General features: G+C 40.5%; 1 protein-coding gene across 9 annotated transcripts in view; it reads left to right on the forward strand.

The window, feature by feature from the left end:
• Positions 1-17,656, forward strand: part of PPP2R2C (protein phosphatase 2 regulatory subunit Bgamma) — a 201,548-nt gene that overhangs the window by 179,887 nt on the left and 4,005 nt on the right. For all 9 annotated transcript variants that reach the window (XM_074822067.1, XM_074822073.1, XM_074822065.1 and 6 more), the window contains 2 exons: positions 4,651-4,820; positions 9,576-9,667. In XM_074822067.1, the coding sequence (XP_074678168.1) occupies positions 4,651-4,820; positions 9,576-9,667 (262 nt within the window). The remainder of the gene's footprint in view (positions 1-4,650; positions 4,821-9,575; positions 9,668-17,656) is intronic.

The raw sequence follows: 17,656 nt of genomic DNA on the forward strand, positions 1-17,656 counted from the left end.
ATTGCTTTCCCTTTAAATAGATAATTTTTCTTTGTTTTTTTAAAAACATTATTCGTATTTGTATTTTGGAACCATCTGCCTTGCAACAGTGCTGTGAGTGCTTGTGTTTTTATTTCATCCAGGCAAAAGAATGAACGTAAGAGGAAAAGAAGTGGAAGGAATGTTGAAAATTCAGCCAAGGCATTACCCAAGGTCCTATAGTGTAGTATATGCATACTCCTTGTTGCAATGATTTGGGGAGGAATAGAGGATTTTGTTTGCTATATTGGATTGTGACGCTGCACCCACCATATGAGCCATTTTTAGCATTATTATTACTATTATTTTTCAAAGTTCACGTATCCCCAAATTTACACCCTGCAGTGATGAAAGCTCTGCCCAGCAAACAAAATACTAATTTTCAGTGGTGCTGGGGTCTGGAGAATACTAATGACTCCATCAAAAATGTGTATCTTTGGAAGTGGGACAAAGAGAGAAAAACCTTTTATGGGAACATGGGGGTTTATGTTTGCTGAGGGTGTTACTTTTGGCTATTGTTGGGATATTGATTAGTTGCAATCTACTCACTATTTTTCAGTGGAGTGCACACAGTAGTACTGTTTGATTTATCACTTTTCTGTGTTCCTAGCTGTTTGATATCCCTCTTTCACAATTCCATATTTGTGAAACTGGAATATGGTACAGCAGTGGAAGGTAGCTGGCAAAGTTGAAGAGGAAGGGAGTATCGGTGACTACCAGGTCTCTCTCCCACCATTATAGTGGAATTTCATAGCGTGCACTCACACCCTCATGGCCTTTGCAGTTTGTGGTGTGTTTTGAGTGGAGTGCGACATTCCAGTCTACACATCATCAGATGTTTTTGGCAATGAATCTAAAATTAAGAAACAAGATGTGTAAGAAAGGTTACATTCACATGGTACGTCTAATTTTTGTCAACCTTTAGTTCTTGTTTAAAATTGAACTTCAAGATTAGTTTCTGTTGGTTTTTTTTTTTTTTTCCTTTATTGGATGTGCCTTGTCCAAAATGTATAGCTTTCAAGTTTGTGGAATCAGGCCCATATTAAAATAAGTGGGAAGTTGCAGCGGCAGCACCTACAACACCCGGAGTGCAACTCACTGGCTTGATGCGACCCACAAGGGTGCTAGTGGGAAGTGTGTGCACCACACTTTTTAGCTACTGCCCACGGTATCTACTTGCTTTTGGCCGATGTCTGGGGGGGAAGCTGGGTGAGATGGACCTTCCCACCCACTCTACCACTCTAGCGGTTCCTGGCCTCTTATTTTTTTTACTTTAAACATCTGCATATATTTCAGCATGATAAATGCACACCCTAGAGATGCCTTTTCTATTCACTGACGGTAAGGAGAGTCTCCATGTCTACATTAGCTCAGAGAAATTCAAGAAACACTAAGAATTTTTTTCATGAGAGATGAGTGTTTGCTTTTTGGCAGATGGCAGTTCATTTTGAGAAAGCAGCAGCATATTTTTATGCTGCAGATTTTCTTCAGGCTTCAGGAAAACAGTGCTCTGGCAAGTATCCTTCACCCAACCCATCCTTCTCTCCGAAGGCTGGATTTACTTCTGTGAAAAGCTACCCTGTTTTTTAACTTGTGAGCAGGAAGCCATGCAGAAAGGGATTGAGCGTTTTTATTTCCCTAAGCAGACTTCCCAGTTGACCCATGTATCTGCCAGCGGAGTAAGGGGCAGGAATGGTGTCTTCCTTGGAGGCTCCTCTCCAACACTGGCTGTACTCAGAGATATGCTCAGTTTCCCTCTGTAATCCCGTGATATTTCTGTATTCCACAGTCCTGTCATCAAGGTCATATTTAAATCTGAGCAGTGTCATGTGAAAGCTCAGCACACCACACCATTTGTGATTTCTGTGTTCATTAGTTTGCAACTAGACAGGTAGCTTTGTGTCTTTCATATAATCAGTGTTGAAAAGGTTATCAAGAACAATATTAATGAAAGTTAAATAACCCTTTTCATGGCAAAAGTTAGTTATTAAGAAGTTAATCAAGAAATCAAGGAGTATAATAGAATTTCTAATTGAATCTCAGTAAAGTTCTGATTCCAAGTCCTGGTCTACCAAGATTTATTTAGATAGAGAAAAGTAAGCTAGATTTGAAGTCTCGTGTTTTGGGTGCTGATTGCCCCCTGGCATGAGAGCAGCCTTCAAAAGATAAGTCTAAACTGTAATGAACAGAAAATGTGTTTCCAGTGCAGGCTGGCAAACCTGGTTTTGCAAACAGTGAGCTACCAGCTTGAAGAGGCCAGGGTTGAATTTGAATTGCTTGCCTGAACTGAAGTCCGAGTCACATGGCTGTCACTGTTGTTTGGTCTACAATTACTCAACTTGTGTATTAGCCAAACTGAATGAAGACTATGCTTTTTTGCAGTGTATGCATAACCTTATGTTGATATTAAACCAGAAATAGCTAAGGCCCAAGAACACTGTATCTCACCTTCATTTCCTGAGAGCAATGCCTTGTTCTGGTTGCTCAGGCAATATGCTGCTAGTTGCTAAGCTTTCTCTGTAACACCCGGAGCTGCTGCTTAATTTCCTCTAACAATTCTCCTGGCTTGGTTATGCTGACTGTAGGAACTATCTGCAGAGAACTGCTGCTACTAAAATTTCTACCACTATCTTTCTTTCTGTAGTGATATGAGGCTTTCATGCCTGCATTAGTTTCTGTGATTAATTAATCTATGTCTAATACTTATGTAGTAAGGATAGAAAAGCGATAAACTGGAGATAAAGGATGAAATGTTTTAATGTCATTAATTAACAAAATGTAGAGTATCCAGGTACAAATATTATTCCTCTTCTAATCACTGGGAGTTCGACGAGACACATAGATCCAAGAAAATATATCTCAGCTATAAATGAAGGTGCAGTTCTGTTAGTGTGGGGCTTTTTTTCTTTCCTGGTTTTAATAGCAGTTTCACATCATAATTAGGAGGATGAAATTCCTGCCAGCCAAGAACATAGTTTGGACAGATTAAAGGATAGAGGTATGAGAAATGATAATTGCTTTGTGCTTGTCAGACTTGTATTGAAAATCTGACAGGATAATTACAAAACACCTGCTTTGCAGAATGTCTAGGCAAATTTTTAAAGAGCTATTTAAAGTTGTTCGTTTACAATCTGTCTGAAAAGAAAAGTTTTTTCTCCCTTTTTGAAGTAGTTCATTACCATTTAGATGTGTGGTACATGTTCAAATATAGACCTTATTCTCATGTGCACGCCTGGCTGCATTCCACTGCCCACCCCCAAAGAAAATTGCCCATAATTTTTTGCATTACCCCGCATACTTCGCCCACGTACTCACCCTTAACTTTCAACAGAACGTTATTTCACCTGATGGAAACTGTAACCTTGTTGCTTTCAACAGTCTGAATCATAGTTATAGATAAATTAATTGAGAGAGAAATTTTCCAGTGGACTGCACAAAAAACTCTGTTTTGACTAACAGTAAAAGTTTTACTTTCAGCACGTTTTCATGTCTCATTACATGGCTTTTCTTCACCTGCTTTTGAAACTTGAAAATGACACTCACCAAACTGGTGAGAATATTCTAGTCATCGGTGCCAAAACCCTACTGATTTTGCTGAGAACTGAAAGACCCTGAAAGCCTGACTTTCTACTAAAGTTCACCATATGAGGTCATTTGGATCACAGGGCCACAGATACCTGCAGAAAGGCGACAGAATTGCTCTAGGCACCTCGTAAGCAGGGCTAGAGTTAGTGCAGGCTTTTTGGGGAAGAATGAAGAGACCTTGGTGGTTAGTGGACTCATAACAGATGCAGTAGAGCCCACTAATGCCAGTTGTTTCAAGTTCCTGCAATTCAGTGAGTCATCCAGAATCATTATTATGTATAGCTGAACAGGGATGACCAATCTCCTAGCTATAAAACTGGATTTCCCTGTATGGAGTTACTGTAAGCAATATTTCACGATCCCCTGCCTTGTTGGATCATGCAGCACACAGAACAGCTAACCAGCATGTACCATGAGTTTAGCGCTTTCTAGAACTGTCAGCAGTTGCACATCAGCTAAGTAGTTCATGTATCCACATGGTAGATTACTATTTTCTGCTCACCTCTTAGGAAGAGGTAATTGCAATTTGCAGTTGCTTTTCAAAAATCTTGTATTTACTCTCAGATGCCTTCAGACATGACCAGTGAGTAGCCTGCAAAAATCAGGGCAGACTTTGGGTAACCACCATTCCTGGAGATGCCAAGACTGTTGTGAAACGACATGTACACCTTTCATGTGACAGGGACACCTGGATTTTGGTTATGTCAGGGAACAGGATGTGCAGACCCCAGAAAGGATGACCATAGATGAATTCCTTTGCTTATAGGTAGCTGTAGTCAACTAACTGGTGTATTTACATCATTTCCCAAAGTGATGCTTTTGGCCCATAGCTATAAGGTTAATTATTGTAATATTTAAAGCTCACAGTTTGCATTTTTATATAAAGATAAAAGAATAAATTAAGTGCTGGTTGTATAATTAATTTGATATCATGTTCCTTGGTACATTTAATTACATGTTTCACAAGAAATGCACAGTTCAGATTGTACAACAGAGAATTTTTTTATAGAACTCTAATTTCTCTCTTGCTTCTTTTTCTTTGAACAGTTTATGAAGAACCAGAAGATCCCAGTAACAGATCATTTTTTTCAGAAATTATCTCTTCAGTGTCAGATGTCAAATTCAGTCACAGCGGTAGATACATGCTAACAAGAGATTACCTCACTGTCAAGGTTTGGGATCTGAACATGGAAACAAAGCCTGTAGAAACGTACCAGGTAGGTATCTCCTGTATCTTGAAATGCAACAGTATAAAAGCAACTCACAGTTCAAAAACTGAATGTTTTCCTAAACTTCTCATTGCTCAGTCTGAGAAGCAGCTGACTAAGAGAGCTGCTAATCAAGGTGGTTAAAATCCTCACAGTGGCATTCTTGTAGCTGGAAAAGGGCAATTTCAGCATTAGTAAGGAAGTGTAAGGCCTCAGGAGTCAGGGATTCTGTGGATTAGGCTCTTGAAAGAAGCGATGCTTCTAACAAGAGAAATCATCTCTTCACTTTGGCATCTGTTTTCCAGTGATATATTTCGCTATTAACATTTAAAAGAAACTGAGGAAAGGATTTTGTGCATTTCTTAGCATTCTGCTCCCACTGGGACTGCTGAGAGTTTACACCTTTGTAATTTCAGAACTTTTTTTTAAAACTTCATCTATGCATCTCTCCCTTGTGCCTAGTTGTAGAAGCGATTAGTGTTAGACCCTGACATCACCACTGACACTGCAGTGTGCAAAAAAAAAACCCAGACAGACACATCTGGTTGCCTGAATTCATTGCGATATTATCCAGACAAAATGCCAGTGGCTCCAGCCAGCACTGAGTTTGTACTCTGACATCTGTTCTGTTTGGCAATAGAGGGCTGAGCTTACATTTTTTTGACTCTGCCTTGAAGAAGGAAGATATGTCTGTGACACAGAAACTGCTTGTTATGAAAATGCAATGAGAAAAACTGTTAAGCTACCTACAGAAGAGTATGCAAAGTAGGAAAAATGTAATTCATCTGGTTCATACTGCTTACTTAAAGACAGTCCTGCGACAGTGCTGGAACAGTCCTTTGTTTTCTGTGTCTATATTATGGCAGGTGGGGTACAGTAGTTCACAGTAACTATAATTAAGATTGCTTTTCAAATAACATGTAATGAGAGCAGCGTGCCTTGTCAAAACAACCAGAATTTTCCATCAATAATGTTGGAGGTATTTATTAGCTAGTGTTTAGCAGACAAAGTGGGCCCCAGTGTTTTCTAATGCACCCATTACATTTTGGTGGATACTCTTCAGTGTGTCTCCTGTTAGTATTGGGAAGTCTGAGCCTGTATGCCTTTAAAACTACAGAATTGGTTTTGCTCTGAAAATGGCAGTACTTGTAATGCTAAATGTGTTAGAAATGTTGATATGCTGTGAAAATGGAGTGGGAGGGTAAGGGCAAGACTGTGTTTTATATAACAGAATTGTATCTCAGATTTTGGGAACTTAGGTAATATATTATTTTATACTTATGCTAATAGCGTAGGCAACCTTGTCCCTGGAGAGGAATAGCTGGTCAAGCCAACCTGTTTGTCTTGACTTTGACATCTGCTTTTTTTTGCTCATGTAGGTAGCAGTGAAACAAGCAGGCCACCTTTAAATCAGTCTGACACCCAACAGTGGGGCCAATTAAAAAGTTATATTTCTCCATGCTGAGTTGGGAAAAATGAGTATAATGTAAAATTTTCAGTACTGATTATTGCAATCAGAAGCTTATTAAAAAAAAGGAAAAAAAAAAAAGACCCGCAACAACAAAACCCCTGCAAATATATTAGTGTTCTTGCTGCTTTATCTTAATCTATGGATTGCCTGTCATTTTCAAATATTTATCCAGTACCTTGTAAAGATGCATCGCATATAGATGCATTGCTGAGCATTGCAGCCAAATAAAGGAGAATCTGGAACTCAGAGGCCTTAGGAAGCCAATAGCACAGGACTCCATAGGATTCACATGGTCCAACTGCTCTGGACAACCTTTCATGTTTTTCAGCTGCAGAGAGTAGAAAACTCTGTTCTAAAGAAAAAGTGGTTTACGTTACTCTTTTAAATAATTTGTCTTAAAGGTATCTCTCTCTCACATACATAAATCCCATATATAAACTTGGAAATATCTCAGAAAGTTTTTTGTGGTGGATCACCTGAAGGCAACCAATAAACCTAACATTTTCAGTTATGTATCCACATAATTAGGATGACATGTATATCATTAAAAGATTAAAAGATACTCATTAAAAGATTGAATTTCTTGTTTCATCTGCTGCATGGTAGCCACTTAGATATTGTCTGATTGCAAGACTCATGAAGACAGTCACAACAGGAGATTTCCCCACAGGATTGTAAGAAAGAGTGAAGTCTATAACTGTACTGTTTCATTATCAGGTTACAATTTTAGTATTGCAAAAAAAATCGAATTTCTCATGCAAATTCTTTTTCTTATCATGCTGTGGCTAAAAGAATGCTATTGCATAGAGCAGCTGTTGCAGCCTTGCTGAAACACGTTATCTGCTGACAGTGATTCAACATAATTTTTTCCTTTTTATGCTTCATATAAAAGAAAAAAGGGCAGAGTTTGGTGCACTGGACAGCACTAAAAGAGCAATACAGTGGAATGGCCAGTACTTGAATGTTGCAAGGCAGCCCTGCCTAGCAGGATACTCTTCTGATGCCTAGCAGGATACTCTTCTGATGCTGCCAGGTGACTTATCCAAGCAGAACCGTACCAGCAGCAACCAGAGGTGAACAAGCTGATAATAGCTTGATCCACTTTTGGCAGGGTCTGTTGCATAGGGATTTGGACTACTGTGTCACTTACCAGTGCAATTCCTGATTGTGACTGTTCAGTCCCAGTGAAATAGCTCCCCACGTAGTCATGTTGCTGTGTTAGTTTGGAGCATGGAATTACTAGATAATTCCATGAAGGTCTGACCTAAAACAGTGCAGTGAAGAAAAGGAGAATACTTTTTGTAATTAGTTAGGAATGAATTTGGTTTGGATTCAAGTTCTATTCATATGTGGTAAAAACAAAATGTAACAGACAAGGCAAATCTGATTTTAGCCTCAATTGGTAGTGGTATATGAACATGCAAACAAGGTGAAAATTAAGTGTTTCTTCCAGTTAGTTTTTTCACAGTCACTCTGAGGGTCTGAATGTGGTCAAATGGGGTAATCGAAGGGTCCACATGAAGAGCAAGCTGGTTGTCCAAGGTAGTAGTGCAAGTCTGCAGATAGTCAGGCAAGAAAACAGGAGTTGAGACCTTGAAGAGATCAGTAAGAAATCTGAGAGAGGAACTGCAAAATGCTTTTTGACAGAGCTGATAGAAAGGCACAGCTCCAAGCTGCGGAGTTGGGCACACTTTACAAAGGGTGTATACATGACAGTGGTCATGACAGATGGCTGCTGGAAATGGTAACAAGAGGAAGACCTAGAAATGACAATGAGGCAAATGCGATCTGCTTCCTTCTGCCTTACCCAACCTTTCTATTTCTAATGAGTGTTGGGAGCTCATCAAAGGAAAGAACTCCAGTTCTGTAACAGATTACACCTCTAACATAAAAAAGCTTTAAGTAAAGAGAAAATTAAAGGCTTTAATTACAGGGAGTGCAAGAAACTGCATCAGTATTAGAAGCGTTCTGACCTATTCATGAGGGTAAATGCATTTAATTGTGAAATGTTTTATCTGCATCTACCATTTGCCTGTTATTTGCTGTGTAAGACATTATCTGTTGATATACAGCTCAGTGTTCACTCATCTATTAATGAAAATTGATCCATAACTAAAATTTATAATCCTTAATAACCTTACATTACAAATATTCTTAGGCTACTGAACAATTTGGCTACTGAAAACGGTTACTTTAAAGAAAATATAAGTGAAAGGTCATTGTCCCTTGTCTGGTCTTGATAGAAGTTACCTTAGTGGAAGAAATGTTTATGCCCTCAGGCCAGAGGAGGATGCTGAACATCCATGAGCAGGAACAGTCTCCCTGGACTTGCAAGAACCAGTACCTCTGTAAGCCAGAGCTAAATTATGCCTCTCGGCTATTGGATTGGTATGTGTGCTCAGAGAGGCCATCTACACATCTTTGTTTTACAGTTGCTGCAACAGCTAGAAGAAAATGTCAGGAGTGAAAGTGCATTAGTAAATTCCTCCAGGCAGGGATTTTCTAGCTCATTATTTCCTTGCGGAATGAAACCAATCATCCAGAAGGAAAACTAATCAAATTGAGCAAAGGATTGAAACGGTTTGCATGAGATCTATCTCTTTATGATAACCCTTGATCAGTAGAGATGTGTGGCCCAGAGGAGAGGTCTTCTGCTGGTTAGCCCCACTTTTCAAGTATGTAAGTGAGAATTTACAATGTTGTTTTTAAGTCTCAGCCAAATAGGAGATATCCTTGGGCTAAATTAGTGTTCTAATTTCCAGCCTGTGCAACTACAGCCTTGTACTGTATTTGTCTTCTGAAATACCTTACCCAAATATATGTAATACCATACAGGCTCTTTTAATAGAGTCAAGTTCTTGCTGCCACAAGTGAGAGTCCACTTATCTTGGAATATGACATTTTTGTTACTATTTAAATTAGATTTCTTGCACATTAATTAGCACATCTAGGGTATCAGCTGGTGAAATGTCTTTGGGAATTAGGCTAGCACTGAGAAAATCACCCAAGCAGGAAACAAATATGTTGAAGAGGGGTGGTCTGCAGCCTGCTGAGGGAGGTATGCTTCATGCCTTCCTGCAACAATAATTCAGTAGCACCTGGTTAATTGGGCTGTGGAAAAATACAGATAGCTTCTTTAACATTTAAAGACAGTATCTTCTGCAAAGCTACCAATCTGTGCAGAATATTTTGGAAGTGAATGTGGGAGATAAAGCAGAGAATGGGGGGCTTGTTGTGGAGTTTTATATTTTGTTTTATTTCAAGAATAACAACAGTTATTTTCTTTGAAACAGGTCCATGATTACCTTAGGAGCAAGTTGTGTTCCCTCTATGAAAATGACTGCATCTTTGACAAGTTTGAATGTGCATGGAATGGATCAGACAGGTAACCCATCCTTATGTCCATCACTGTCTTCATTTAGCAAAAGAGCTCCCATATGATGGGGAACAAGTAAAGTGTTACACATGGTTATTTTCCACATTAATTTACATATTCACATGCGTGTTCAGGTTGATAAAAGTTGTTTGGTGCAGTTGTGTCCTCCTTAGACATGGTGTATACTTTGTTAATCTTGTCTCGTGCCTTGGGGGAAAAAAAACCTTCAAATTCTGTCCATTTTCACCAAAATCATAAGTAGGCTGCAAAATTTAAAAAGAGTGCTGCCAACTCGCACAGCCCCACCAACACACTAAGGAAGCTTGTGTGATCCTGTATTTACATATGAGTTGCCTCAGAAATTCATTTCATTTACTGGAAACAGGGAGCGAGGAAAGGCAGTCACAGGCATCCACCGATTCTCTGCAGACTGCTGCCAAATGAGAGTTTCTTCTGATCCCTACCTCCATCAGAGCAGACCCCTTCCCTGTGGACTGAAGGAGAGGTCCTTGTTTTTATCTTGGGACATAATATCTTGTTGAATATTTTAATGAGAATTGTTGACACCACAAGTCAGAGAGTGCGAGCGAGGATGCAATATGCTAATGCCATAATGTTAGCAAATGGTGGCAGTGCTTTGAGGAGTAGGAATATTCTGCGGGAGTAACTGAGCAGGTGAGAGGACTGGGATAATAAAAATGGATCCAATCCAAGAGTATAGTGCAAGGTGAGGATTTTAGTTAAAACACAAACCTTCATCTTATCAGTTGGAAACAACTCACAGGGACATTTATATTCTTGGTGACTGTGGAAGGGATTAGCAGACTACAAAATGCATGTGAAAGAGAGCACAGGAGCCAGTTTTGAATGGCACACAGTGACTCCTGGCTCAGCAGAGCTACGAGCCAAGAGGCAAAAGTTTGGCATTCGTTGAGAGCCTGGAACTGTGCCTTCAGCTCACTTAGCCTCTCATTTGGGAAAGAGAAAAATGGTCCATCTCATTGTATTTGAAGCAGGCCTGCCCCCCTGGACTGGGCAAGGACTATGAAACAGAGTGTGGGGCAGCTGTCAAAAAGGCAAATGTGATCCTTGAATGGGCAAGACTGGGATATCCAGCGGAGAAAGGAGTAGTGGTGACATTATGTTAGGGTCTTATTCAAAGACATTTGGACTGCAGTTTACACATTTCTTGTCCTTCATCTCCAAGGTGGATGAACAAACTAACTGGGCAAATAAACAGCTGCTTTAAAGAGAGGACAGGGCAGGAGTTTGGTTTTGATCAGCTTGACAAAAGAGAAGCCAAGGTTATACTTGCTTTTAGTAAGTATATCAAGGAGGTATACATAAGGAGGAAGAGGATCTAGCTAAGATGAATGTGAATGATAATGACACCACAGCAAAGAGGTATTGAGTGACAACAGGTAATTATAACCTGGAAATTCATAGTTCATACCTGTCACCAGACAGTGACAGTGTGGAGCAGTCTTCCTGTCCTGAGTAGTGGAGATGTAAGAAGCTCAACTGTTTTGATAATGGTGCTCAAGAAATATTTGAAGGCAGTTATATGAAACATCGGTTAAAGTGACAAGCATGACTTCTGAACTAGGAAGTGCAGAACAAGGTCTCTTTCAGTACTGTGTTTCACAAATACAGATAAAGTGTAATGCTGTGCACTGTACGGTAGGCATCTTCTCTTTAGACTACTTTCCTTTGCTCAGTTCCTGTACCTGCCCAATGGAGAGATTCTGTCTTTACTAAAAAATAAAACTTTTACCTTGTATCATTTATTATGTAAATTAAACGATATACTTCCATTATCTCTGTCATCTGCATGCTAGGTCAATGTGTTTTCTGACAAGCATTAACTCAGCATTGAGTATCCTCTGTGGTACAAACTGCTGGCCATTAAAAATGACATAGGTGGACCACACTGGACAAAATACTTCCCAGATTGCTATGACTGCAACTTAGGCACCAACTGTTGTGGAAATGGCTCTGATATGGTCAGAAATTGGGAATGACCCACAGAAATTTTAGGGGAAGATCCACGTTTTGGGGCTTTTCTCTGAACCTCCCAAACTCGTGTATGAATGGATGTTTTAAGAGAAGGTTGTTTCGGTAGACTGGTTACTACTTGAGTTTGCTCCTACTAGAAATACCAAAATTAAAGCATTTCTTGGAAATATGGATAGTGCTGATCCCTGCCTAAATCTGGCACAGAACAACAGCACAATCAGGTAATTCAGATACTGTGAAACTTTGACAGAGATTCAGGGCTTTTCAGGTCCTTTCAAACCATTTTGCTTATCCTTGATGGGAATTCCCAGTGCACTGTACAGGATGGACAGCCACTTCTTCCCAGGCCCAGAGTCTTTCTCCTGTAGTCAAATGAAGTGCTGCCATCCTCATTAATGCGGTAAGACCGCTCTCTGGGTAGTTGCCTGGTAATAATAGAAATATTATTCAATATCAGGATTTAAAGTGAGTGTAATATTTTTGGTCCTACTTGACAGATCAGAAAGATCAATGCATTAAGTAATTATTAAGTGGGAACATTAGATTGTGAGGGCTTCATTTATTGTACTGCCCAGACACTGAGGCGTTGTTAGTCACGCACAATTACCAAATCTGTCACTAAACACAATACACTGCTCTTGATAGTAAGAAACTGTTGAGTAGAGTAGCTGGCAACATTTGACAAAAGATAAGGGTTCTCTTTAATTTAGTTGTTTCTTTCTAAGAGACAAATATATTAGCACTGATGTTCATCTTTTGATGAACAATCACTCTTCTGAGCTTCTTGCTTCTGTGTATGACAAGTATTGTATTGTTTTGCTACACACTACAGTGATTAATTTTTTTTGGTGGATCATAATTTAAATTATATTTGGGTACGAGTAACTCTTAAAGAGCAGTTCATTTGAATAGTGAGGTCACTTAATTTGATCCTTTTGGTATGTATTTTTTTAAAAAGGACTACTGCTAAAGGTAAGCAATGCCTATTAACAATGGTACTCTTAAGAGATGCTGCAGTACAGTACTTATTAATATGTATACATAACAAATAACTGCAGTTCTAAACATGTTATTTTTATTTTTTGCAGACTTTAAAACTACAATGACAATTGTAGTTCAGTTCAGTTAAAAATGAAAGCATGTTTATTATTTAGGTGAAAATACTTTTCATTAATTTTTGTCATTACTAAGAAGTTAATCTAGGCTACGATAGAACCTGATGGTGAGGCTGTTTACAAAAAAAATCAATGTACGTGATCTCTGATTAGAACGTGATTGATGCTCAGTTACTCCAATGAACAGGAACTAATACGATCAGACAGAGCTGATCTCATTTGCTGAAGGGCACATTAATCACTATGTACTTTGGCAACAGCAGTGGTCAGGGGAGGGAGTCAAGCAGGGGTCTTACACTAATTCAACCAGATGATCACATATTATCTGTAGTTGAGTATATTACCCTAAAATCATGCCATCTTTATTGTGTATACATCATTACATGACTATGTAGAATATGTGAGCTCTATTTATACAGCAGTTTATTTAGTTCTTCCATTCACTTCCAAAGTCAAGTCTTTTAATAATGACCTGCATGACACTGTTATCTTCCCATTGTCAACCAAACTCATTTTGTTATATCAGTTTTACCTCAAAAATTAGCACTTTTGCAACTGTTTGTGAGTTACAGAAGCCAGTAAAAGAAAAAAATAACATAGTAATTCTACATGGTAGTAAGTGGATACCTTAATTACTATTCTTTTTTTTTAAGATTTCAAATGAATGGGTGTATAGGAACCCTTCCAGGGAGACTTCTGAACACCATCATGATAAGTGATACACTGTAAGCAGATGAGTGAAGTCACATACGACTGTTCAGTCAGTCCTTTCCTACTGAACTGTCATTCATCCCACTGAATATCCATCAGCCTTCACTCTAATCAGGTGGAATCGGCAGGTCCCAGGGGATGAGATGTTACAGTCTATTCCTGTCTGGCAGCACGCTCCATGCTGGAGAGCTAGAAGACATCATTTTGTTCTCAAGGCTTGGCATGTCAAATATTAGCTTGGAAGGACTTGGGGATCCCCTATTCTTATTCCCAGTCTTACCCCAGCCAGCTGTACTGAAGTGCCACATCCCTGAATCCAATGTCTCCAGGTTTTCCATCAGCATACTCACCAGGAGGTTTAAAGAAGTTCCCTCTTCGTGGTGGGGAGTCAGTTGCTTTACAAAGGCAGCGTAAAGAAAAATTCCCCAATATGCCAGCAGGCCCCCACTGCTTGCAACAGTACTTTCTCCTTTCCCTTTGTTGTAATAAATCTCATTTTTCATTCCTATGAAAAATGTTTTTGAAGAGTTTTCCTGGAACCAATCCTTTCTTCTCATAAGGTCAGCTTGTCATGAAACCAGGTCTGGTGGACCTTGCATGTCAATCCCAGGAGACTGCAGATGTGCTGGTCTGCACTGGTACACACGGTAGTGAAATCTTGCAGATTTAGGGGCTCAAACTGTAATTGGGGAGATGGTTTCAGGTCAGAGAAGTGGCCCCTTTTCATGCTGGGTGCCTCGAGGGTCTCCTTTTCAGAGGCAGGTTCTGTTGGAAGCTGCTCTCTGAGTCTCCTCCCCTCACACCTGCTTGTATTCGATGTCCTCTCTTTCTTGCCTAAGGGAATGATGTTCTGCTGCCACATTTGCAGTGAGGAGCAGGTTAGGTGGGCTGGTTTTGGTTTTCTATCATCCTTAAGCCTGGTGTGTGCTGGTCCTTGAAGCCGTGCCCAGCCTTAGTCCTGTCACACCATCCTGTGGCTTCCATGGTCTCTTGAGCAACAGTGAAGGAGGGAAACTATGACATGAGCTGAATTTCTCCAGACAACAGAAATCTGCAGGTGAATAAAAAAAACTTCTATGCATCTAGGAAGACTAATCTGGGCCAGAGTTAGCCCAAAAATTATTATAAAAGAGTCTTTTAAAAAAAAAAAAAAACCACAACAAAACCAACACAAAACAATGTGAAGCAAGTATGGTTTGCTTTTTAAGCAAGCCTTAATTCCAGCTGATATCTCCAGAGCTTCGGGGCAAATCCTGACATCCAGAAAGGCAGCTGAATGGAGCAATTTTGATAAAAACTTTGTGTGCGAGGATGGCCGCAACATGGATGACATTTAAGAGCTTTGTTTGCAGTAAAGAAATCTGAACAAAGTATGGGAATAACAGATATGAGAAAGATAGCTAAGGAGTGAATAAGAAGGAAAGTCAGTTAATAGAAGTAGTATTGGTCTGCACTGGGGTTTTCTCCTTCCCCTTTTACCTTCTGTAGGAATACATTTGTCTTGCTTGTAAAGGAAACAAAAAAAAAGGATAAGACTTTGGGCCATAGTGACCCTCCATGAGGACTGAAGTTTGGCAGTGAGATGCCTCAGATTGCATCATTACTAAGCAGAAAAGCCCCACTGTCAGTGCAGGCTGGACAAATTAGTAGCTTTTTGTGTTGTCACTCAAAACATGCATACCCGAAGAATTGCCAGAAACCTTCAGACCTTGCTTGGAGCAGCATTAAAAGAGGAAACACAGAGTACTCCATGTGCTCGGCAGAGCAGCGCCATGCAGGGGGGAAAATGTGTTCCCCTGGTGGGCAGCACAGGAGGGGTAGTGCGGAGCTGTGCGAATGCATCCGGAGCCCTGCAGATATGGGGTGTTGCCTCTCCTTCCAGAGCACCAGCTAGGCTGCTGATGTGTGAAATGCAGGCAGCAGTAGCCATGTCACTGCCATTGGGTTTTTTCTTGCTTTTTTTGCCTGTTTTAAAATGGTTATAATTTTTAATCATGCTGCCTGTAGCTGTGGTGGTTTGAGCTGGGTACAGTCCATCAGCAGCTTTGCTCCAGCCGGAGCTAGCCAAACACTGCTCTTCAGGGTGCTCTGGAGTGTGTGCACTGGAGTTCTGAATACCCCTGCATGGCTGAGATGATGGTACCTCTGACCATGTGTAGCACAACTTGTAAACCTGCTTTCTAAATAAAATTAAAGGTGGTTAGGCAGAGCTTTTCCGGGCTGCTTCCTTACACACCTGTGAATTAGTGTGGGGTGTTTTGGGTGAGGGGCTTGCTTTGGTTTCTTGAACCAGCCTCACTTGCCAGGGTTTTGTGCAAGCATTTGTCATAACACTGCTGTGCAGAGCAGAGTCTGGAAATACAGAACAGTCTTCCTATACTCAGCTACAATTTTTATTCTAATATAGATATATAAAAATTCTTCTTACCGCATACATTCCATTATTGTACATTATATTTTCCTGAACGGGAATAAATTGCAGGCTTATATCTAGCTCTCACTCTCTTTTATTGTTATTTTAAGCAGCAGGTAAGGTTATAATCCATCTGTGTTTGTGACCTTGAACAAGAATGGGCACTTTCTCATTTACATAATGCTATATTTTACTGAGCCATTAAACTGCAGAAAAACAGGGCCAGCATGAAAAGTAGTCATCTACATATGTTAAAAAAAATAACTGCAGTAAATCCAACTGAACAAAGCAGACTTTTAAAAATATGCGAGAGTTCAAGAAATTAAAAAGCAAATGGACTGTAAAGGCAGTTTTACTGCAAGCAAAACCTCCTAAAATAAGATTTCTCGACAAACACCTATCTGTGCATTTGGTGCACTGATACTGTGCCTGCATGAAAACTGCTCCCCTGACAGTTCCTGCCCTCATCAGGAGGGATGCTCCTCATTCCCCTGGGAACCACGGCTCTGCAGCCCATGGCACAGGGTGCGCCAGCGTTATGAACCCGTTTCAAAATTTTGCCTGGGGCGGGGGGAAAGCACAGTACTGTGCTGGGCTGTTTGCATCACGAATTGTGTATGCTAGTGCTGAGATATGAAATAACCTCGACTTTTTCTTGTTGTGAATAACCATTACAGCAGGAGCTGTAATGACAAGACACGGTGATTTGGAAGGAGTGAAACATTAGATTTACTGCTGTTGATTCAATTTCTGAAATGGGCACTAATCTTGATCAATAGGCTTTCTGCAGCTTCTGGGATACGTTTTATCAAGCTGTCACACTGACTCTTGTTTTTTGAGCTTATGAGATTGTTAACTTGTGCCTTACTAAGCAGGATTGCGCCAGGCCTTTGTGGGTGGGGAAGGTAAGGGAAACCTCACTGCAGACAACCCAAGGGCAGGTACTGCTTCTGGAGAGCAGCAAGGCAGCTCCCTGCCAGGGCTGGCTGCAGCTACGTATGGACAAGTGCCCCTGTTGCCCATCCCCAAACTCAGCAGCGTAGCGGCGGTGCAGCCAGCGGTGTGCTGCCTGCAGACCTCAGGAAAGCAGCCTCTCGACAAGGTGAAGGCTGTGAGCTGTTGCTGAGGGCAGCGCGCGCTGTCTCTGTACTACGCCTGTCTGATTTGCAGCAGTTTCCTTTAGCACTTCAGGAGCTGCAAAAAGCTGAGTGTGGAATCAGCTGTCATCAAACTCCAGTATGTCATCAGCAAACATGGAAGCAGAATGGAGCTGGCAGTCGTGCTAGTGATTCACAGTGTACAAATCCAGCTCACCCGCCCTAGTTACCCTATAGCAGCTCTGAAGCGAGTGGAGCCGCTCTCACTCAGTAGCTGTAGTGCAAAAGCAGTTAGCTGCACAGCTCCCATTTGTGCGTTTCTCAGTGTATTATTCATTTGTATTGCAGTACCTCCTAATGGCCCCAAATGAGATCAAGGCAGCACTGGCTGGAGGCTGTGCACATAGTGTAAGACAGCTCCTGAATCCAGGAGCATCTAATCTAATCAACTAGTGAGCGTCTGTAGTGAGAGTATAGTTTATGCCTTTGAATTCTCCCACGGTTGCATATGTCATGGTCTCCTGGGCAGTATGCTGCTCAACGCAGATTCCCCCCAAGTGAGAAACAACAGCAAAGTGCTAAAGCAGCTGTCATTTGAGATGGAGGTTAGTTTATTAAATGCAAAGCACATGAAATATGCTCTGTT

Source organism: Strix aluco, chromosome 4 (genome assembly GCF_031877795.1).
Source record: "Strix aluco isolate bStrAlu1 chromosome 4, bStrAlu1.hap1, whole genome shotgun sequence".
NCBI classification, from domain to species: Eukaryota; Metazoa; Chordata; class Aves; order Strigiformes; family Strigidae; genus Strix; species Strix aluco.